The sequence below is a fragment of the Chroicocephalus ridibundus genome, chromosome 3 (genome assembly GCF_963924245.1).
Source record: "Chroicocephalus ridibundus chromosome 3, bChrRid1.1, whole genome shotgun sequence".
In the NCBI taxonomy this organism is placed as follows: Eukaryota; Metazoa; Chordata; class Aves; order Charadriiformes; family Laridae; genus Chroicocephalus; species Chroicocephalus ridibundus.
In genome coordinates this window covers 33,461,367-33,484,366 of record NC_086286.1, presented here as the reverse complement: position 1 = coordinate 33,484,366, position 23,000 = coordinate 33,461,367, and the positions used below count along the sequence as shown (strand labels likewise).

The following is a 23,000-nucleotide window of genomic DNA, read 5'->3' as shown; positions in this document are numbered from 1 at the left end:
CAACCACTGACATTTTTCCAGCCTTTCGCAAAATACTCTAAAATTGATACCCAGAAAGGGTGATTTCCAAAATCTTTCATAGGGTTCCCTTTTAACAAATACCAGCTCTGGCAAAGCAGGGCGACACAAACCCCAGAGCATGTTCCGTGCCTGGCCCAGGCGGCCACAGTGACCCCCCTGCCTGGTCTTCTCCTACTTCTCCTAATGGTCTGAAGTTGCGGCAGGGGAGGTTTAGGTTAGATATTAGGAAGAATTACTTTACTGAAAGAGTGGTCAGGCACTGGAACAGCCTGCCCAGGGAGGTGGCTGAGTCACCATCCCTAGAGGTGTTTAAGAAACATCTAGATGTGACACTTCAGGGCATGCTCTAGTGGCAGAGATTGTAGGGGGTTTTTTGTGTGTGTATGGTTGGACTCGATGATCTCAAAGGCCCTTTCCAACCATGAAGATTCTATGATTCTATGATTCTATACTGTGCAAGTCCTGCCTCTCCCTCTCGTTCAGCCTGTAGGCATCAGGGATGGAGGAGCTTTATGCCGGAGCTGGAATCCAGCACACTTTCCATGCTGGGCCACTAGTTTGTCCAGCAGCAACAAGATGGAGCAGCTGAGAAGAGCCATCAGCATTTACACCAGGGACAAGAGGTTCATTTCTCACCAACCTCCTCAGCTTCTCAGAGGAACATAAAGTCATTAGCACTCACACTACACTAATAACAGCCCAGATTGTCTCAGCACATGACCTGGAAATCCATAGTTTCCCTACAATCCAGCATCCCACCTCTCCCTTCCCTCCCAGCCAGATGGACTCCGTGGGTAAGGGGACAGATTAGCCCAGGGAACTGTATAACGCTCTTAACAAAAGGATAAAGCGTCACCTCCCCAAAGTCCCATCACAACCAAACTTGGCCTTTTTAGAGAGGCACCTTTCCTTCAAAGCATATTCAAGTTCCAATTTCTTTTCCTCCAGTAAAAAAAAAAAAGAGGAAAACTTTGGCAAAGACGAAGATAAATAATCTTCTTAGATTTTTTTTCACTTGGGAAAAAAAGTGTTTCCTAAGTCTGCTTTGCAATTCAAGACAGGCAGTGACAGTGTGCCACGAGAAGCTGGGCAGTGAGGGCACAAAAATGCCGACAGGAGCTCGAGAGGAGAATGAGCGAGGCGGGTCAAGGGAGGGATGGGGGCAAACCTAGGTGAAGAGCCAGGGGTGGCACAGGGCGAGCAGAGCAGTGGTACGCTTGGATGAGACACGCCGCTGAGAGCAAGGCACAGCTATAGGGGCTCAGTTTGGGCTCAGAGATGGCAGCTGAGATTTGAGGGAAAAGCACACAGAGTGGACACCAGGACCCTGACAGACACCAGAAGCAAAAAAGACCCCTCACAGCACCCAAGCCTTTCGTCCAGCTCACTGACAGGGCCCCTTTGCCTATTGCAGTGACACCCCCCCACCCCAGCGCAGGAGCATGCATAGCCCGGGAGCAGAAGTGACTCCCAAGCCAATTCCCAAGGCGAAGGGGCTGGTCCAGGAGCAGGGGCTGTTTCTGGCCCGCTGAGCCCCGAGGGAAAGACCCAGGAGCTCTGCAAAGCGCAGAGCATCAGCGCAAAAGGGACGATGTCCCCACCACCCCCTGCCACCGATCCCCCAGCCCCGCTCTCCCTGCTGCGAGGGTGCTGGGCACCCAGCCCACCCCAACAGAGATTTCATCAGAACTCATAATGAGGTCGTCTTCTTTCACGCGAGCGTTTCCATAGCAACAAAGAGGCGATTCTAATCTCCAGTATAAAAAGACGCAGCGAAAATGACATGGTTTGAGGTTTGGGGGTTTTTTGGGGGGGAGGGGAGAGGTTGTTTTTGCAGCTGCGAGCAGCCCTCCCTGGGCTGCATCATCCCCCCGGCCAGCAGTCCCCCCATCAGCGGCGTGCGGCCAGCACCACCACATGGCCATAGCCACCCCCAGCCCTGCGGACCACCGGCCACAGCCGCATTCGCAGCTGCACAAGGGGACAAGAGTCAGGGGAGAGCCCAGGAACCAGCACAGGGAAGCGGGGTCCCCCCGCTGGGGTCGCCTCTGTCATTCAGGTTGCCGGAGCAGAGGGAAATAAAAGCGGGATGCAAGCGGGCTCGTGCTTTAATCTGGTGGGGTGCAATCCCACCGGGTGAGTGCTGTCCTCTTCCTCCAGGGCCTGCGAGGGAACTGGAAAGCACACAGAATCACAGAATCTTCATGGTTGGAAAGGACCCTTAAGATCATTGAGTCCAACCAAACAACCTACAATCTCTGCCACTCGAGCATGCCCTGAAGTGCCACATCTAGACGTTTCTTAAACACCTCTAGGGATGGTGACTCAGCCACCTCCCTGGGCAGGCTGTTCCAGTGCCTGACCACTCTTTCAGTAAAGACACGCTCCAGCACTTCAATGTCCCTCTTGTACAGAGGGGCCCAGAACTGAACACAGCACTGGAGGTGAGGCCTCACCAGTGCCGAGTACAGAGGCACCATCACTTCCCTGCTCCTGCTGGCCACGCTATTCCTGATACAAGCCAGAATGCTGTTGGCCTTCTTGGCCACGTGGGCACACTGCTGGCTCATGTTAAGCTGGCCGTCCACCAGCACCCCCAGGTCGTTTTCTGCTGCGCAGCTTTCCAGCCACTCTTCCCCAAGCCTGTAGCATTGCTTGGGGTTGTTGTGACCGAAATGCAGGACCCGGCACTTGGCCTTATTAAACCTCATACAGTTGGCCTTGGCCCATCGATCCAGCCTGTCCAGGTCCCTCTGTAGAGCCTTCCTACCCTCAAGCAGATCAACACTCGCACCTAGTTTGGTGTCGTCTGCAAACTTACTGAGGGTGCACTCAATCCCCTCATCCAGATCATTGATAAAGGTATTAAACAAAACTGGCCCCAAAACTGAGCCCTGAGGGACACCACTGGTGACCGGCCGCCAAAAGGCTCAACCCCAGACTGGGAAATTAATTGTTGTATAGGTTTCAGAGGACAGCAGTCCTGTGGACAGACTGCTCTCAGGTACAGGGGCGACGGGAGCCACTATGATTATTATTATTCCCTCTCTCCTGGCAAGCAGCACAGGCCTGTATCCTAATTCATGATGTGCTATTTGCAATTGCTTAAGCAGAGCTATCGAGCATCAAACACGCTCCCTCAGCTCCGCTATGACAGTCAGAGCAGAGGGGAAAACCCGCCGTGCTTCGTTCACTGCAGCCTAAAGCAGTCCCTGAGAAAAAGGCGGTATGTAGAACAAGTAGACCAGCACATAAACGAGCAAAGCACAAGGCACAGAGCAGGGCTCCTTCTTTGTCTGGTAATAGAATTAGCAGTAGTATATAAGTAGTCACTTCAGAAATAGCAAACTGTGTATGCTAAACGAATACCAATACTAGCGCTGTGGTACTAATATCATTTCTGGGGCTCACTAGCACCCGCGAAAGATAAGACTTCCATTTTCTCTGGCCACATCTCATAATAACATCTCTTGTCTCCCTTGTTGTGACATTAACACTGGTATCATCTCAGTACCTTATTCAGGCCTGCAAAAGGTCTACTCCAGATCCCATGTAAGGGCAGATGGAACCCCAAGACCAGGCTTGGCATTCACAGCACCGTTCTTCAAAACAAACAAGAAAATCCACACAACACCTTTAGGATTTTTGTTTCTGAATAATTTTTTTTATTTTATTTTCTTAGAAATTACAAAGAAACTCTCTCCAGGAGAGCAAGGAAAAAAAAAAAAAAAAACAAACAAAAAAAACCAACCCTGAAATATTTCCAAGCAATTTTGCTCCATATAACCACAAGCAAAGTTACGTATTTCATTCACATGCATGTACAAAAACATTTTAAGTAAAACATCATGCACACGTAACATGTGCATTAGTCTCAGAATTGAGCACATAATCAGATTGGCCTCACCTACCCTACCTAATCTTATTTTCCTGTTTTCTTTTTAAATTGTAAATTTCTATGCAGGAAACATCTCTTTTTCTGCACAGCATTATGCATATTCAAATTAGTACGGCTGGTCTTGGAATTAAATCACTAGGTAGCACAGCCTGATATACAGCTGTATACTACAGTTGTTCCACTGCTGTTTATACAGTGAGCTTTGTTGGATACCAGGCAAAACTCTTCAAAAGGAATAAAAAGGTATTGCTAGAGGGAAAAAGGAATACGATACACAGCACTCTCTCAACTACAATCTTGTATGATTCCCATGCAAAACACTTCAAAAGCCAAGTAATTCACAGATCTTGCTCTCCAAATTGATATCAAAGTTCCCACCAATTTCAATCATGGCAAAATAAATCACTAAAGACATCAGTGCTACTGGATATGGACATGGTCAATACTCAATATTCCAATTTGCCATCCACCCACCTTTGGAAAGAAAAGGGAGAAAGATGAAAGAACCAACAAAACTGCAGACTAGTGAAGCGGGCGGGTCGGCAGAGCGCTTCACCAGCAACCAGCAAAAAAACGACAACTGCGAGAGCTGAGCTTCATTCCAACCCACTGCATAATCTAACTGTGCCTTGAAATTTGGGGATTACATGGTCAGTGAACTCCTCACTAGTCGCCCAAGGCTGCATTAACGCCTAGAAAAATCTTATTTGATTCATCAAAAGAGCATATTGTCTGCATCTGACTTTGTGGGCTAGATTTGAGATTTTACTATTTCATGCATGATGAACACCACCGTAAATCTAAGGACGGCAAACAGTCAGAGAGGAAGGGCTCACCCAGAAGGTAAAGCTTCCATATGCATAAAAGGAAACATCAAGCACACAAATGTCAGAAGCAACACTTAACATAACGGGGGAACAGGAGGTACAGATTTTACTCTGCCATCATTTTTAAGTGTACAAGCGATGCTGATGCATTTCTCATCTCTGCATAAACATGCATCCTAAAGAGAATCAATAACACCTCTCTCTCACACTGCAACGACACAGCTGAATCAATGGAGGATGAATTTCCACCGTATTTAAATATACCTGAAGCACTCAGGCTTGGCTTGTTGCTGAGTGCGTGTTACAGGGTGAAATGGGTGTGGAAAAGGGATGTGAAATATAAAAATACAATAAAAAGTAAGACAGAATATCTGTACATGAGCAACACAAAGAAAGCACTTAAGATTGACACTTAGGAGATTTAACCAAAGCCCTGGAGAACAGCAGATTTTCATTTTTAGCCCACCTGAAATCTTGCAAATGAGCAAGCGATGCTGGCAGCAGCCACTCTGTCCTCTAGCTCCTGAAAACAGTGCAAGGGACTTAGGTGCCCCAGGCCTCAAGAATACTTTACTACGACAGTTTGGCAAAGCATCTACAGAGAAAGGCCCAATGGCAGGTGTTCTAACATAGTATCAAAGACACAAGGGCCAAACCAAACCGAGCCTCGAGGCCCCAGCCTAGCACATTCTGCGTGTTGTGGAGAACACTGGGACTGCTGGTTTAGGTAAGTTGGGCAGTCTGCTTTTAGCCCAGTACTACCATTTCAATGGCAAGCTCTACAAAATGTGTAGAAGAGGAAAAGCACCAGCCCAGTGGCAGGAAACCTGCTCTGATTGCCAGACAGGAAGGGCTGAAGTCAGACACTGATGGTACGGATGTCTTCAGCTGAGGTAGTCAAGTTTAACTCACTTTATGGGCACCCAAGGGAGAAACAGACATCTCTCAAAATGCAATTCATCTGACCTGCTTTATACTTCTGCTTCACAGCCAGATGAACGGTGGCCTAAGAATGACTATTTCTCTTCAGCTGCAAATGGAGCCCAGAGGAACAAATTTAGCTGCAGGCATCTAAAGCTGAGTGAGAAGATACCACCCCAAATGCCTTCCTTGTACCCGGGCAGTTGAACAGCACAACTGTGCTGTATTTCTTCATAAGTGGCTTTGCTTAAAACCAGTATCATACAGTGATATATATTTTGGTGTCCATCTAAGCATTCTCCAGCCAGCAACAGTCCTACACAAATGGAAGAAAAGCTCACAACTCTCACAAAACTCTCAGAAGGATCATAGTGCCTTTTTGGAATAGTAACTAAATCTCAAACACACTTCTAAGAGGCAAATACTACTATTCTCTTTCTTACAGATGAGAAAACAGGGACACTGAAGCATGCCTAATGGTGACTCAGAGGGAATCAAAATAAAGATTTCCTGATACGCTGGTCCACTGTTCTACTACTGACTAGGCTTCAAATAGCTAGAATTCACCCCCCAGGAGAAACCTTTAAAACTGTGATGGGTAATTTTAACTCCAATGTCCATAAAAAAAGACTGTGGTCACACATTCTTATTAGACACTGAGGAATTTTATGTTTGGCTTCCACTTCTATAAAGTGGAAGAGAAATACAGTTAAGAAAAAAGAATTAAGGCTAGGCATGTTATACAGAAACAAAAATACTATGCCTGGAGCTCATTCTTTCAAAAGATAAACTTGCAATCGTAAGGACAAATGGGAGGTTTGGTAAATCTCCCTCAAACATCCCAATGGGTTCCAGGTATAAAGCCAGTTTAAGTGGCTGTTCATTCTTGATTCATGTTCATTCTAGCTTTTTTGAGAGATACACTCACTGAATCAACTTAAAGACTGAGTTGATCAACTGAGGATTGTGCAGAATAAAAAAAAATGCCATCAGTCAGCTGAGCCATAAAAGCAAGCAGCAAAATAGATTCTGTTTCAGACTAAGTTGTCAAGATAACAACTTTGAATAGGAAACCTCAGCCAGCCTGAAGTTGCTGCACTCAATCCAATGAGAGCAAAGGAAAAGTTTGCATTGCCAGTACTGGCTCACACCAACAGTAAAAGCTGCTTCATTCTCTCCAGAAAACCACATCAACTGCCCTGACCAGATGATCAAGAAATCAACTAGAGAAGAAGCTCTGCTGGACTTGTTACTAACAAGGAAGAATTGGTGGAGAATGGTGAAGGTCTTGGCTGCAGCAGACATGGAATTATGGCATTTAAAATCCTGAGAAACATGTACAAGACAAACCGAGTCCTGGACTTTTAGGACAAAATAATTGGTTTATTCAAGGAACGCCTTGGCAGGATCTCACAAGGGACTCCCCTGGCCTCCCAAGGGGGAACAAGAGTGCTGCCTTCTCTCCAAAGACAGCTTTCTCAAAGTAGAACAGTCATTTCTGATGAGCAGAAAGTAAAGCAGGTATGACAGAAGGCCAGCACAGATGATCAAGGAACTCCTGACTGAGTTCAAACACACAGAAAAAAGTACATGGTGGTGGAAGTGAGGATGGGGTGACCAGCAGGGATATAGGGACACAGCCCAAGCATGCAGAGACAGTTAGGAAAATCAAAGCTCAGCTGGAGTTGAAACTGGTAAGAAATGTGAAGGGCTTTTTTAAGCACACGGGAAGCAAAAGAAAGGTTAAAGAAAACATCGTTTTACTGTTCACTGATGCAGGCAACCTGGTGACAAAAGATGCACTTTGTACCTTGAGGCCGATGTATTCAACACCTTTTTTGCCTGTTTTCACTGATAAGGTCTGCCTTCAGGCCTACCAGGTCCTTGGGTCTACTAGCAGAGTGTTACCTACAGCCAAGGAAGATTGAGTTAGCAAGAACTTAATCCCATTGGACATACCTAAGTCCATGGAACCAGACAGGATGCATCTGAAGGCACTGAAGGAGCTGGCTGATGGCACTGTGAGGCCACTCTACAGCATCTTTGAGAGGTCATTATCATCATCAGTGATGCATCCCCAACCAGTGAAATACCCCGACTATCTTGTTGTCCACAACAGTTGTCAAGAGCGCAGCCAGCACATTGAGGGAAATTATTATTTCTCTCTATTCAGCGCTTGTGAGACCACATCTGGAGGACTGCATCCACATTTGTGCTCCTCCATACAAGAAGGGCACTGCAGCAATTTCAGTGGAAGGCCACAAAGTTGGTTAGAAGGCTAGAGCACAGGACATACAAGGAGTGGCTGAGGGAGCCTGGTTTCCTCAGACTTAAGAGGAACAAAGGCTAAAAAAGATCTCATTGTATACAACCACTTAATGTGCAGGTTAGAGAAGACAGAGTTAGACCCTTCACAGAGATGAACAGTGATAGAATGAGAGGCAATGAACATGAGTCGGAACACGGGAAATTCCAACTAGATGCAAGAATATATTTTTTCTTACTATGAGGGTAGTCAAATATGAGAAAAAGTTGCCCATAGAGGTTTGGCATCACCACCTTTGGAGATACTCAAAACTGAACGGGACAAGACCCTGAGCAACATGCTCTAATTGGTTGTGCTTCAAGCAGGGGGCTGGACTAGAGACTAGAAACCTCAAGATGTCCCTTCAAACCAAATTATTCAATGATTCTATGACTCAGCAAATCTCACAACTACTTTCCACCGGTAACTTCCTCATTAATCTGCCAAAGCAAGCCATGACACCATCAAATGTACAGGACGATCTTCAATCTCATAAGTCAGGATGGAGCACAGAAGCCAGCAAAGAGGGCAGTTGAAGTGCACTACACATCAAACGTCTCATAATAATTTTATGCAAGGTCTCTCACACACCAGGGCCAGCCCTATTTATGAGTCATAGCCATCACAGTGCTCTCTGTTTCAAGTCTATTACATACCATCAGGATTAAATAAAAAGACTGTCTCTTTTCACATCTTCTTCATCTTTTTCTTGCAGCGCTGGTTGAAGACAGGTGAGGATCCCATCAGACTGTCAGCAGAATGAGAACCATAGCTGCTCTCAGAGCCATTAGGGCTCTGTGGCATCCCAGCTTCACTCATGCCTGACATCGGTTCCTCAAAGACATCGCTGCCTAGGACCCCATGGCCATGTACGTTGGCCTCCTCATTTTCCTGTGGCTCCATTTTCACCTGTGCCAAGTTCCAGAGTGGGGAAGCGTTCACCTCAGCCCCTGGAGAAAGAAAAAGCACACAGTTGTAACCGAGTGAAAAGACAAATTACAAACAGCATGCAGATGCCAGGGACAGCAGCACTAGTAAAGAACAAGCAAAAACAAAGCTACAGCTGAACTAAACTTGGGAGGGGAGGCGGGGAACAAAACATACCGATCAGTGTGAAACCACAAATTAAAAAATCTGTTGGCTTTTTATTTTTTTAATAACCCAGTAATTGCCACTCTAAAATATACCATGCTATCATTTTACAGCAACCCTCCATGTGGTTTTCTCCGTGAGAAACAACAACTTTAAGAGCCCACATCACTCTCCAGAAGGAGTGTCTCAGCAGCAGTGAGTACACCAACAGCAAATGGACTAGACCCTGCATAAGCAGGACTCGGAGGCAGTCCAGAAGCCATTCATGATAATGAGGTCCTTACAACATCAGCAACCTCCTTTAAGCTGTGAGACATACTAGAGTTCTGGTAGTTCTGCAGGGGCAGTGAAGCGAGAGGGCAAAGGACTCCGTCGACGAACAGTCTCAAATGCCACTTCCAGCACTGAAACGCAGGGACATCAGAGCTGCAGTCAGCCACCCGACTGCCTGCCTCCTTGTACTCAACACCCACAGGTCTCATCCCATCCTTCAGCAGAACGGAAAGAAACTCTCTTGGCTCAACTTCACAGACACCCTGCTGGGAAATAGCATCCCCCACCCTTTTTTTTTTTTTTTTTAACTTTTGGACTACTGTGCCATCTGAACAGATTGAGGATTTTCTGTACAAGATTACAAAACAATATTTCTTGATAACAGCAAATGTTTTTCTCCCCAAGAGCAGTAATTATAGATTGCGTTACTTCTGCTTATTTACGGTTTTGAGAGAGACAAAAATACTATTAAAAATACACTAATTGGGCCCCCAGCTGAGATGGGCATAAACAGCCCGGAACTGAACAAAGCCTGAATCTTCTCATTTTTAAATCTGGTCCCTCTTGTGTGGGGATAAATTCACGTGGAAAATAAAAAAAAACAACTAGGAAACCAGTTTTAGTAGGTTTTCCAAACCTTGTTTCTCAAGGAGCTTGGCTACAGTTTGAAAGCACAACCAAACCTCTTGTACTGAGCCAAACCCCCTACTATTCCCTATTATCAATATACAACTAACAATAGTCCCCTATTAAAGAAATTACACGGAGACCAAATCTGCCACCACATGTTTGTACTGTGAATTGTCCTTTATGAAGAAATCAGGAATCTTTTCCAGAGCAGCTTAGCCCAAACTAAGGTTTAGGAGACCTTTGTGGTAACACAGCCTACATTAGCTCTGCAGTTATACAGCAAGCCAGAATGAAAGTGTTTGCTGCTGTCCAGTTGTCTTAATGAAAGGTCCTTTTTATGTTAATTGTAAGTAAATGTGTTCCTCTCAACAACAACGGACACATCATTAAAACGCCATCAGTTCCACAGAGTTGCAGCTCCAGTCTACACAATAATCAAAGGTACTCACTAAACTTATTGTGTCTTTCTTTCATCAATTGCTCAGCCTTATTCCTTTCAGCTCTATCACCTGCCATTGAGAGTGTCACTAATGACTGAAAATACTTAAGCATCCACACAGGACGTTTCATCTTCAAAGCACTTTAACTTCAAAGTACTTTACAAATGAGCTAATCCTCATGTTATCCTGCTGGGTGGAGGAACGAGGTCCCCAATTTTGCCTCCATTTCCCCAACCGCAATGAAATTAAGCAGCTAGACCACAACCGCAATGTCAGGCATAAGCAGAAACACCATCAGAACACAGAAGGCTGTAACGAGAGTTTTGCCCTCAGACACTTTGCCTTGCTGCTCTCTCTACGGGCCTCACACTTGTATTTTCAAGATGGTGGCATCCTAATTGCAGCAGCTTTTTCTCACTCCTTATGCTACTACGCTCTCCAGCCTACCCAGCTCTAGACTGGGACTTCTCACAGTGATGAGATTTCCAAAGGTCCTTGTGAAGTGAAGAGGGATTTTCAGGGAGGAACAGAGCACTTGTATTCTTAATTAGAAAACACCAATTTGGTATGAGAGAGGCAAGAGGCATTTAATATACAGCTAGCATGCCAACCTCTGGGTCTCAAGTGGTAGATGCTAATACAAAGCTTTCCAGATGAATCACTCGCAACCCCAGATGGGCCAGAGGAATCTGCTGTTCCCTCTCCCACAAAAATGTGAGCACTTCACATTTCAGAGGTACTATGGAAAACAGCATGAGCTTCCAGAAAAACATCAGACAGATTTGTGCTTTTCTAAAATTCAGCAGAACGTGCTATTTAAAAAAAAAAAAAATGGACTCAGAGGTATACTCTAACTTCACTATATAAGCTACTTAGTTTAGGAGGATAGGCTTCATTGTTTTTTAACCAGATTTTTAAGTGAAACAGTTATTATTGCAGGGATTTCCAGAGTTCAGAAGGTTCTACACAAAAATCAAAAAGAGCTTTGTTTGGGAGAAGAATGTCTTCTTCATTTTCCAGAAAATTTAGCACTACTAAACAGTGCACAGAATAAAACTTGTATATAGATATAGAAAAGGCACAGCAGTAACAGATTCTCCCATACTGGCCACCAGTGTGCTTCAATGCCAACGTCAAGGGATGACACCGAGGAAAAGACCGCAGTCTCCATAACCCCAGTACTTCACTCACCATTTCACTTTTCATTGCCTCAGATAATACAGCAGGCTTTGGGGTAAAGATGCTAGAATAGGAGAGACTCCCATGAGCCCATTTCACATAAGTCACTCATCAGCTTTCATAAAACAATGATTGTCACTGCCAGCGTGACTTCTGAATATGGATGACTGCGTCACGTATCATTTGTATTTACGTCAGTGACTAAACTCTACAGGGTCTTGAATTTACTCCAGTCACAAGAAACACGGCCTTCAACTTCTCAGTAACATGAATCTCTGGACAAGAATCTAAAACTACTCAGAAAAAAAAAAAAGAAAAGGAAAAAAAATATATCTGGTACTCTCCTTACTAGCAATAAGGATAAAACTCTCTTAAACTAAAATATATACATATATATATAAACCCAAAAGTTATTTTTGTCTTTGTTACGTCAGACTGGAAAAAAAAAAAGGTACTCACAGCAAATACCCTAGTTCACAAAACAACAATAAAGCCCTTGGGCCATCACTGTAGAAAAACAACCTACCCCACACCAATAACAATGAAAAGAGCTTTAACGATCCCCTAAAAATAAACACCATATAAAGCATTTTCTGTTCTACAAGGTCCACAAATGGAGTAAATATTTAACAAACCCTCGGAACTGATACTTTTGATTCTTTGGTTTTGTATTTAGGAAGCAAGCAAGGGTTTCTCTCCCATCCAAATCTTTTTATTAAAATCTAATAATTTTTTCTCCCTCTCTTTCCTCACATTGGTATCTGCTATTAAAAAATGGAAACAAGACCACATGGAAAAGCTGATAGACTGTTTCCGGCAGTAGCAAGAAACCCCCACCTGAAGTCTGTGGTGAAGCTTCTACTTCCAAGTTGGCAGAGAAGCGCTCGCTTTGAGCTCCGAGGACTCCAACGGGTAAAGACTGGTCACCGGAAGCCAGATCTCCTTCCAGCTCCTCACTTATGGGGAAAGTAATATCACTAACAGGTTCCTCCTTAATCTTCACAGGCTTTGTGTCTTCTGCTGCCTTTTCAGGGTTGACAATCTTCTCATACTCTTCAGAGAGCTGCTTGCTAACCTGTCAAAGATCAGTGGGGGTGAAAAAGAGGCCAAAAAGGTCAGAGTGACTTCAGAGACTCTGATAGCAATTAGATTGCAGTGCTCTCTGTTCCCAGAATATTATTAACATCTGACCTGAAAGAACAAGTAAATAGGTTATCAGCTACACAGGAAAGATTTTTTTTCCCTTCAAAAACACCTTCTTTCTGTCCTGTAACAAGGGACTTTAATAAGAGGTTTAATCCATTAACGTATCTGCTTGATAAATATGAGCACCTTTATTTCACAGACTGTGATGATGAGACCCGGAAATTTAAACAGAGCACGAAACGAAAGCAAAGTGTCTCAGTCTTACTTTTCGGTTTTACCCATCTGCCAGTAACAACTTTACTCCAGCATTAAAAAACAGGCAGCTCAGATACTCATCAGCTCTGTAGTCACCACTGGCCAAAGCCTGGGTACCTTCTGCCAGATTCACAGCAAAACACACAGAAGTTTTCTCCAGTCAAACAGATATAGGAATGAGATTTAGAACTACCCCGTACTTCTAGAAACTTCACAACTGTAAGCAATTAAATGAAAAATTTCCGATTGCATCTGCTTCTAACAAACACTTGTTTATACCATTGAATCCCAACAGTCAGTGAAATGTGCTCAGGAAAAGCCCAAGGCTTTTTAACAGCCGAAGCAAGGAGGAAAAAGAGTAACAAAGCCTATTTCCCCCTTCTAGATATATTTCCAAATATGGAGGCTACTGTGGACCTCAACCTTGCATGAAGAATAGAAGAAGTAAGAGAATGACCAGCTGCAGGATGAGAGTGAACTACATCAGCAGAGTGATGCAGAAAACCCAAATTCCAAAAGGAGACATCTGAACAAAAACACTTGGAACAAAAATGAACCGGTTTTTTGAACAAAAATGTTTTTAATGAAGACAGATCTTAATGATGTTATTTTTATGCACAAACCTCAGAGTCCATCACAATTTACATAGTACATGCACTTACAGCTGTCTCTAATTTATACTGCCTCTGTAAGGCACAAAGTGCCACCCCTGGGAAAAGAAGGAGCACAAGGTAGCTGCTCCAGGATGAGTCAACTGGCACTCAGATACTATGTGACAAAGAGGAAGGGATGGCCGCTTTTGACTTTGGTCACGGGCTACCTACTTGATTAAAATCTTGTGTTTTTATTAGTAGACTAAAATTCCCTCTTCAAATCCTTGCATTTCTGTAAGTCCACAACAGGCAGACAGTCGTATATCATTCAAATAAAATGCGTATGTTTAATTTCACAGAATAGCCGAACCAAGAGAAACCATACCTTTATTCTTACAACCTACGTTGATACGGCACCTCTTACTCCAAGGAATTTAACAATTCCTTTTCTTTCTCTACAGAAGCACAGTCCCCTCTGAAGTGGAATGTAGCACCTGTGTGACAACTCAGATCAGCACAATACTTCCCTGTACCCTTAAAGCTTAAGCAAGTCATCCCTTGTTTAAGCGAACACAAGCCCCTGTACAGCCAGGTAATTTTTGTTCATCTGCTTAGTTGTTTTCTGAAATGGTAAGCTGCCAAATATCCCATTAAAGCAGAAAATTCAGTTAATCTGTCAGTACCGATTTTACCTCTACTTGATATTTTTGTCTGGGCCACTCAAGAGCTGGGGGTCTCCTCTTAAACCCAAACAAATCATCAGTAGAGCACCCTTAGACTCAGTAGGGTCCCAAGTAAGGGTCTCTGTCTTCCAGCCAAAAAAATCCCGTTTCTCTTTTCCTTGATGACTCCCCTCCACACCCAAGAGGTTTTATAATCGGATTTTACTTCAGTAAGACCTGGGACTTGCCATAGGATTAAGCAACTGTACTGGGAGTACGTTTATTGGTGCCATCAGGTCCCTACTGCTCTTCTCACCTGAAGCATGTAGCTGTGATAATCCTTAATGCGGTGTTGCCAGAACTTCTGCAGCGAGAGCACACTGCCAATGCCCACTTCGTGGAAGACCTGCTCCATGACATCAGGGAAGGGGGTGTGCCCAAGTCGAGCTTCTCGATCCACAGCAAAGCGCAGCAGTTTGGTGAACTTCAAGCAGTACTCGTGGGCAATGTCAGTCAGGGTCTCCAGGACACTCTCGTTGGCACACTCGAAGCCTGTGTGAGCCAGGATGGTGGCCATTGACTGGTAGAGAAGCTGCCGGCAGGAGGACCAACTCAGCTCAGTCACTGGCTCCCCTTTTCCTCTAAAAGCCAGAAAAGAGAAAAATAGCACACCTCTAAAAACTGAAAGGAATGTATCTGATGAAGAGATATTGTCAATAATACAGTGATGTACAAAGGGAAAGTAGACTGTTTGGGGTTCTCCACAGCTTCTCCATTACATATGAACACCACCTAGTAAGGGTTTATCTGCTTTCCCTTCTTCCCCTCCCTCCAAATCAGCACTGCCAATTCTCATTTTCTCTTCTAATGCTGTAAGATTCCTTGGGTGATGCATAAATGTGGGATGTAAATCTTCTGAACCCTTAAGCAACTCCCTTCCCACCCAAGAGCTTTTCTCATGAAGATGTGAATTAAAAGGGTCCTTGACACAAACAAAAAAAGGCATTTTAAATAACATGAATGCAAATAATTTCCCCTCACAGTTAATTACATTTCTCTTCATTATTATCTCTGATGTCACAAGCCTAATAGTCAGATACAAAGGCTTCTGGGATAGACAAGATCTGAATTTACAATGCAAAAGACACACATAAAAAGCAAGTAATGGCATATATATACATTTCATAAAGGTACACTATAGCCAAAAAGACCACTTCCCTGCCCTCACTTCCAGTAGTAACTAGGCATGACACTGAAAGAAGCATCCCCGTATGCAACCTAAGAAGTGAACACCAGGCCCTGGGAGGGGGCCTGGAGAGGTTCTTCTGTAGAGCATCATTCCCTGCCCTTGGCTTTGAGACCTCTCTTCTTAGTGTTGCTAAGCAGGAAGGAGTGACCATGCAGGACAGAAGAGATGGAGAGGAACTGACACGACCAATTCAAACATCATTCATTTACAGTCAGGCAAACAAATTTTTCATCCAGATGAGTTAACAAGTAGAAATTCCACATAGGAAAAAAAGAGAAGATGAGATAAGGCAAGGCCTCTGAGAGGTAAACATATTTCTACCAGATCTCTCAACTCACAATGAAATGCATGTGATATATTTGCCTGTATCTGTAACACGGTCTTCAAATGCTTATGTCAAAAAATCAAATTTCCTTTCTGTTAAGTATGGCATTTATACACTTTTTTTACACTTCATTCAGCACCAATGTCAGAATTAAGCTAACAATTTCACCCTTCATTTGTTTCTGATCAATTTCTCCCGCCACCTTCCGCAGCCCACCCTGAGATTCACCTCGCTCTCACCCTACATTACTTGCATATCACCACACACACTTTCCAGTAACAAGACCTGATTAAACAGTACAAGACAGCACTGATGCCCTGGTAAAATTCTCACTACTCTTTTTTCTCTAACGAGTGCATCAGGTACCCTTCAGTCTTGCTGAGACGCTGGGTCACTGAGCCTCAGCTCCCCCTGATCCTCAGGACTGTCCCATAGAAAACCACTGAAACACAGCAGTAAAAAAGGGTAACGTTTCAGGGGAGCGAAAACAGAAGGTTAAACTTCACGCTATCAGGACCAAAATCATTCATTTTCAAGAACACCAGCTCAGCACTTTCTGATTATTCAAATAAAGGGGGAATGACACCATATTAAGAGCTGCAGATTATGATATTTCTAAGTGGATATTAAGAACAGCATGTGGATCTCAGGTTGTGGATTCATCCCAGTTATTAATTGCTGGTAAAATGACTCACATCCCAATTCCTACTCAATTATGTAACTACTTTGTAAAGAAGACAGCAGGCGCTCTGACAAAACGAATTAAAAGATCATCAGTTCCCTTATAAACCAAGTGTCACACATACTGATTTTACATCTCACTCACTCCGCACTCCACCTCCCATCGACAGATTTCTGAAGTTCACAAACAGCCATATGTCTTGTACAACACTGGGACCAGGGGGTTACAACAGAAAAAGCAACCATGAAACAAAACCAACCAGAAAATAACCATCAAAATTTATGCCTATAAAAAAGAATCTCATTTTATCACATATGGAGAACAAACCTAGCTGTCCAGCAGCCATCAGTTGAAAGCACCTTAAGCTACCAAAACCACCAAACACCTGACTACTACTAATACAGAGGAAAATAAAGAGCCTTTATTGACACTCTGCCATTCAATCAAAACACTGCGGACAAACTGAAAATAGACAAAGAAATTGGCAAGCCCAGGCAGGATACTCAGGATACTCAGTCACTTGTAAAGTAGAGCACACCAACCATTTTGCAATGCATATCACTACTCAGGGGCAGCAGAGAAAGTTGTATCTCTCTTAAACTCCTAGAGGAAAAGAAACTAATTGCCAGCATTAAAATGCAGCTAGGTCACTATGCTGAAAGGGATATAATCAACTTGAAATCTCATCAATTAAAGACAGAGACAAAAGAAATTTCAGGTACTGTACTCAAATCCAAATCTCCACCTCTTTTTCTTGGTAAGGTCAGTCAATTATGTTTTGTTTTTCTTATGTTTTCTTCTCTTGTTTTGCTGTTTCCCACAATAAACAATAAGATGAAGATGATTAAAAGTCTGATTAGACAGCAAAAATTGAAATGTTGTTGTAGATGTTAATGGGAAACAACAAATGAGAAAATAACTTTTTTCTTCATCTCCTTTAACCTTCAGTTACTGTCTGATAGGAATGCACATAAAAACAACAACAGCCACATAGACACATTTAAAAGTTGAAAGCAGCTATCTAATGTCACGCCTTCCCAAAAAGGAGCAGCAAACTTCTTTTCCCTGATGATCACAGGTAAAGAGCCTTGGTCTTCAGTCTCATCCAGATACCTAGCACCTACAAAAGCACCCTTCCAGATACTACCATTATGCAGAATGCCACCCTCTGCAGCGCTCACTGCTTTTGTGAAAGGCTCCTCATCCAGCCACCATCCAAAGCCAAGCCTATTTAACATATTACAAGGGTCAGACAGCCAGAAGTAAGCAAGAGCACTTTAATCCCTAAAATTCGGTCACCAGAGATTAACAAAACAGGCAATTAGGCCTGTGATTTGGAGGTGATCATCTCTAGGGAACATATAGTATGAAATTTATCACAAATACTGGCCAACTTGTCACTCTTCAATTTTGTATTTCCAATAGGATCTATATTTCTATAAATGGGTCGCCATCACTAGCTGATGTTCCAGACAGAAATCTACCTGCCAAGCCACAAATTAACCAGATCCAAAGCCCAGCCTTCTCCCAATCTGCCAGCAAACCTGCAACATGCAGAACTCCACAACAGAAAAAAGTGTCTGTTTATACCAACCAGGCCTATTTTCAGTATTAATAAGGTTTCACAACTCACAAAAGGCCCATCTTCTGTGTCACCAAGACACCCCCAAAGGCACCACAATCTATTCAACCAAGCTACTCTCCTGTAAGGCTGTTTTTCTTAGAGGAAAGGAGATCTCATGGTTCATTTCCCGTGCAACTACATTCAGGGGAAAATGTCTGGGCTAAGTCAGTCCAAGGACTGACAGCCGAGGTTCACTCAACTGCAGTAACCGATTGAAGTGCTATGCTCCCTCCTAGGTGAGCATAAGCTAGCAGCAGATGGAGGGAGGGATTGTTTTTCCTATGAACACATCAATTTTATGAAACATTAGATTGTGGAGTTGAATTTCTACCAAATGAGGAGCAACAAGGTCGCTCCACAGCCATTTCCCCCAAAACAGTAAAATAAAGGAGAACATCGGAAAAACAAGATTATACTAGTCAACACATCGAAGAATACAGCGCACTAACTCAAACCAGAAAGTTTTTTCCTTTTGGAAAAGTGCCTCTTTCCACCTCATCCTGAGTAAGCCTCTTTTTAAATATCTCTGCTATGTCTACAGAAGGCCACAAAGGTATAAAAAGAAGCTGCTCAACAGATAATGGCAAGAGGTAATAGATAACGTTTGGAAAATAAATTGGGTCCCAGTGGCCCAATCCAGAAGACCAGACAGTTTAGGGGCTAAGCCAAAGTGCTTAGCCCAGCGGGGGAAGTACGTTCTGCCTGCTCTAGTTTCCACTGCTCCAAGTCCTTCCCAACATTAAACCTGCCATCCCACCAACGCCTGCTTCCCTGCTTCTGAACAGACATGGCTTAACTACAAGCCCTTCTGCCATGAACTGCCTTCCCACTGCAAGCTCCCAATTTTGCTCACAGATTATCTTTCAATGCAAAGCACACATCCGATGTGGTCAGGGACACAAATGAGAGGCTGGCAGAGAAATCCGTTAAGAAACCAACCACGCACACACAAGAAAAAGCATCTGAAGAGGCACATAATGAGTAGGTTAGGTTGCTAATCGGAGGAAGCTGAACAGAGAAGAAGGAAAAGCTAGGAGCCGTATTATGATAAGATCCTCCTGTTCAAATGGTAGTTTCAAGTCTACAGTTCTTTACTCATTCTTCATTGATTATGCTTTAAGCTTACCTTCTGTTTCTATACCAACCAAAAGCAAATGTTAATCCCTTATTGTGTATTCCAAGAACCGTAACATCAACAGTTGCAAATCACCAGGACCAGATGGTAATTCATCCAGGAATACTAAAGGAATTCAAGGATGAAATAGTTGAATAGCTGTGGTGAGTCACCTCTTACTTCAAACTGCCTTGGCCCATGAGGACCAGAAGACAGAAAACATGAAAACATTTTTTTCTAATAGCTTCAGAAAAGATGTGAAGAACTACAGGCTGGGACGCCTGATATATTCTGGTGCATCGGGGAAATTTAAAGAAATGATAAGAGCAGAATTAGAGGGAGAAATACGACACAGAGAGAAAGAGTCCAAATAGCTTTTGTAAATGGAAAACCTGCTTCACAAACCTACTAGAGTCCTCCAAATCCATCAACAAGCAAGTACATGAGAGATCTCCACGCTGGAGCTCAGGTTTTCCCTCAAGGGTCTGCGCCAGAACCAAGGTTTGTTTCAACATATTGATAAAAAGTTGGGGAAAATGGAGGAGAGGAATAGCGTTGTGATTAAAACTGATGGTGGTACAGATTTTGAGGGGTTGCAAAGACCAAAACAACTGAAAAATAGCAGTAAATGAGGCTCTGCCTCTTCCTCAGCTCAAAAGGGAAGAAGAGGTAGGGGTTACAGGCATGGGGCGGAGCAGAGGGGAAGAAAACCAAAATGAATCCAGGGAATAAGAAAATAAAAGACAAGGGTGTGAGGTCGAAGGATGAAAACGAGTAACAAGGAAACAGAAGAGAACATGACTATAGTAAAGAAACTTGTGGTCTGATTCAGGATGGCTGCTCTTATCTTCCTTTCTTCTTATGCCTTAATATACCTATACACTGCTTCTCAGACCCAGGCTACCGCCAAAGAAAATGGAATTAAAATACGTATTTAGTCGAATAATATAACTCTGACAATGGCACTTCAGAAGGCAGCATAAAATTAAGCACTAACAGGTTTTATCAAAGGGAAGAATGTTCTTCCTTAAATTGTTTTTACAAACTAAGAACAAGCATCAGCAAATCATATAACTTTATTTTTACTACTATAACAGCAGCTGCTATTCTTAATTCATGTAAACGTCTTAAAACAATTAACAAACGTGCAACAACAAACTCAAAGCTTTTCTCCTGGTAAAACATAAATGTGTTTGGTGTAGCAAGCACACAATTAAATTCTAGTCTACACTGCAGCTCATTTTAAATCCACTATCAGCCACAAAACATTTCATTTCAAAACCATCTATCCAGTTTTTACAATCTAGTCCTTAAACTCCCCCATGTGGTTGACTGCTAAATAACATGTCTTTACTTGGACGCCAGAAATTCGCAAGGGACAACAAAAAGACAAAGCAGCCCCCAAAACATGGACAGAGCCACAGAAAACTGAACTTAAAGCCGAAGCCACTGGGGGAGGACAGAGCAGAACACTGCTCAGTTCTACAGACCACAGGGCCAGAAAGAGCAGGACTCACAGGACCTTATCCTCAGAGGACTGGATTTCCCTTCACCCCTCTAGGCTAATTACTTTATTTCTTCTGAGAAGGATGATGGTATTCCTCCACAAACAGCACTAAAAAAATCGCTCTACTGTTCAAAGGGACTATGTTACCAAAAGCAGTATCTTTCAATAAAATGCACTTTACACAACCTCAGGCCATTAAAGAGCTGAGCTGCATTTAACTGATACGTTAGCTTTTATTGATGCACATTTTCCACATTTTAAAAACTAAAATCTATCATCCTCTCCCCCATCATGTTCATTGGTGCACAGTCTTTAATCTAAGAACAGAAAGTTACAGTAATAAGGATTAAGCCCTGAATTTAAATGCACATAACCTACAAAGTATCGTGAGATCCTGCAAGAAGTGCAAGACCTCCTTCTGAATTTAGTGCTTGTCAGAAGGGTAGACAGGGAGGTGATGGCAATATTATTTAATCAAAGACTGGCTGCAAAGGTAAAAGCAATGCAACCTTCCTTTACATTTTCTCCAGCCCTTGGCTGGTGGAGTCAGTCTCAGAGACAAGAACTCCCTTCACCCATACTCTTCACCACCTCTGACCACAATAACACCAACAAACAAGGTGAACCATGATCGTTACTACGTCACAGGTCCTTGGCTGCTGAAATCTTACTACTGTGTCATCAAATCATCTTTTCAGAACCTACAACTAAACAGCCAAAACCCGGTCGTGCACCTTCTGGATTTTCAGTTACAATAAGTCAAGTTTAGTTGTAAGTGACCTAAATATGAAACTTCACAGCCTGTAACTTGTCAAAATACATTGAAGACAGCAAAACCATTCACAAACATTTAATGCAGCACTAACAAGACAGAAATCAGCACCAGACATCCACGTTTTATAGACGGGAAACAAAGGCACATGTATTTTAAACAACATGCATGTTATCCACGCAGAAGAAACCTTTTTGAAGATTTTTTGAAGACTGTTTTATTCTTTACATACACCTGTCTGACCCTTCAGCCTAAGGGAATCAACGTAACTATATGTATATTTAAAACACTCAGCTTTCCTGCAGCCAAGAACTAACCCAAAGAAATCCCAACGCACCTGTAGAAATCACTCTCTGGGTCACTGTGCCTCAGCTGAAATGGCATTTTGGGGGTCTTGCTATCCAGAGGAAGCAGGTCATCGGGGAGAGGCGGAGAGGCCGGACAAGATGGCAGTGGTTCGTTCTCTTCAGTTTTTATGCCTTCCGCTTGCTGCTGGTTTTGGGCCTGAGCCATGGCGATCAGGCTGCGCAGCCGCCGGTTGTGCTGGATGAGCTGAATGGTGTGAATCGTGAGGCTGCAGGGCTCCGAGGGGATGTCCAGCATGGTGGTGGGACGGGGTTTGTTGGCCGATGGCTGATGCAAAGGAGGATCTTGGACTTCCACGGTACGGAACTCACGCTGAAGCAGGTCAAAGGAGCTGCGGTTGGCCTGGCTGGATGAAACCGGAATCTCACCCCAATATCGCAGCATTTTTACACAGGTCACGTACTGTCCTCAGAGACCAAAGGTGGCTACCGAATAGTGCAGTAGAAAGGAGCCTTGTCGCAGGGAGAAGCGCTGGAGCTGGGATGAGGCGCTGAATACAGCGAATGACGAGTGTCAGGGGAGCTCTCGCCCGGCGCCTCACCGAGCGGCGCCGGCCCCACGATGGCAGCCGGACGCAGCGCAGGGATGTGACACATTACACTGCCGCTTCTCCTGGGGCGGGGGGCAAGAAGAAAGACACGCACCCGTGAGGCAAGAATTATTTCTGTTTGCAACGGGGGCCCGTGTGGCTCCAGCCGGGCCGGGCCGGGCCACGCCGGTATCTCGCCCAGCGGAACCCACGGTGCGACCTGACCTGCGTGGAGAAGCTCCGGGAGCCGCGCTCGGCTCACCCACCGCCCACTCGCTCGCTCGCCCGCCCGCCCGCCCGCCATCCCTCCCTGGGCCCGGCTCCCGGCCGGCGACCACCACCCGCCACGGTGGCGCCAAGCGCGCCGGTCCGCCCGGCGCGGAACCCCCGCGCCCGCCCTACCCCGCCGCTCCGCTCCGGGCCGCCGCGCCGGAAGTCGGCCCCGGTCCGTCACCAGAAGCGGTTCCCCCACCACCCGCACACCTCCGCGCCGGGACAAGGGGAAGCGACCACCACCACCACCACCGCCGCCACCTCCCTCCCTCACCCTTTACCCTGCTCCGGGTGGCGGCTGAGGCGGCGGCTCCTCT

At 44.4% G+C, this 23,000-nt stretch overlaps 1 protein-coding gene across 5 annotated transcripts; it reads right to left on the bottom strand.

The window, feature by feature from the left end:
* Positions 1-3,716: 3,716 nt before the first annotated feature.
* Positions 3,717-22,987, bottom strand: SUPT7L (SPT7 like, STAGA complex subunit gamma). 5 transcript variants are annotated; one of them, XM_063328668.1, is made up of 5 exons: positions 22,965-22,987; positions 21,853-22,493; positions 14,559-14,883; positions 12,424-12,661; positions 3,717-8,922 (listed from the first exon to the last, which is right to left on the bottom strand). In XM_063328668.1, the coding sequence occupies exons 2-5, from the start codon at positions 22,263-22,265 to the stop codon at positions 8,660-8,662; spliced, it is 1,239 nt and encodes a 412-aa protein (XP_063184738.1). In that variant the 5' UTR covers positions 22,266-22,493; positions 22,965-22,987; the 3' UTR covers positions 3,717-8,659. The 5 variants fall into 5 exon arrangements, with proteins under 5 accessions (XP_063184738.1, XP_063184739.1, XP_063184736.1 ...); XM_063328669.1 differs by having other exon boundaries at positions 22,958-22,979; XM_063328666.1 differs by lacking the exon at positions 22,965-22,987 and adding an exon at positions 22,813-22,862.
* Between the last annotated feature and the right edge of the window lie 13 nt (positions 22,988-23,000).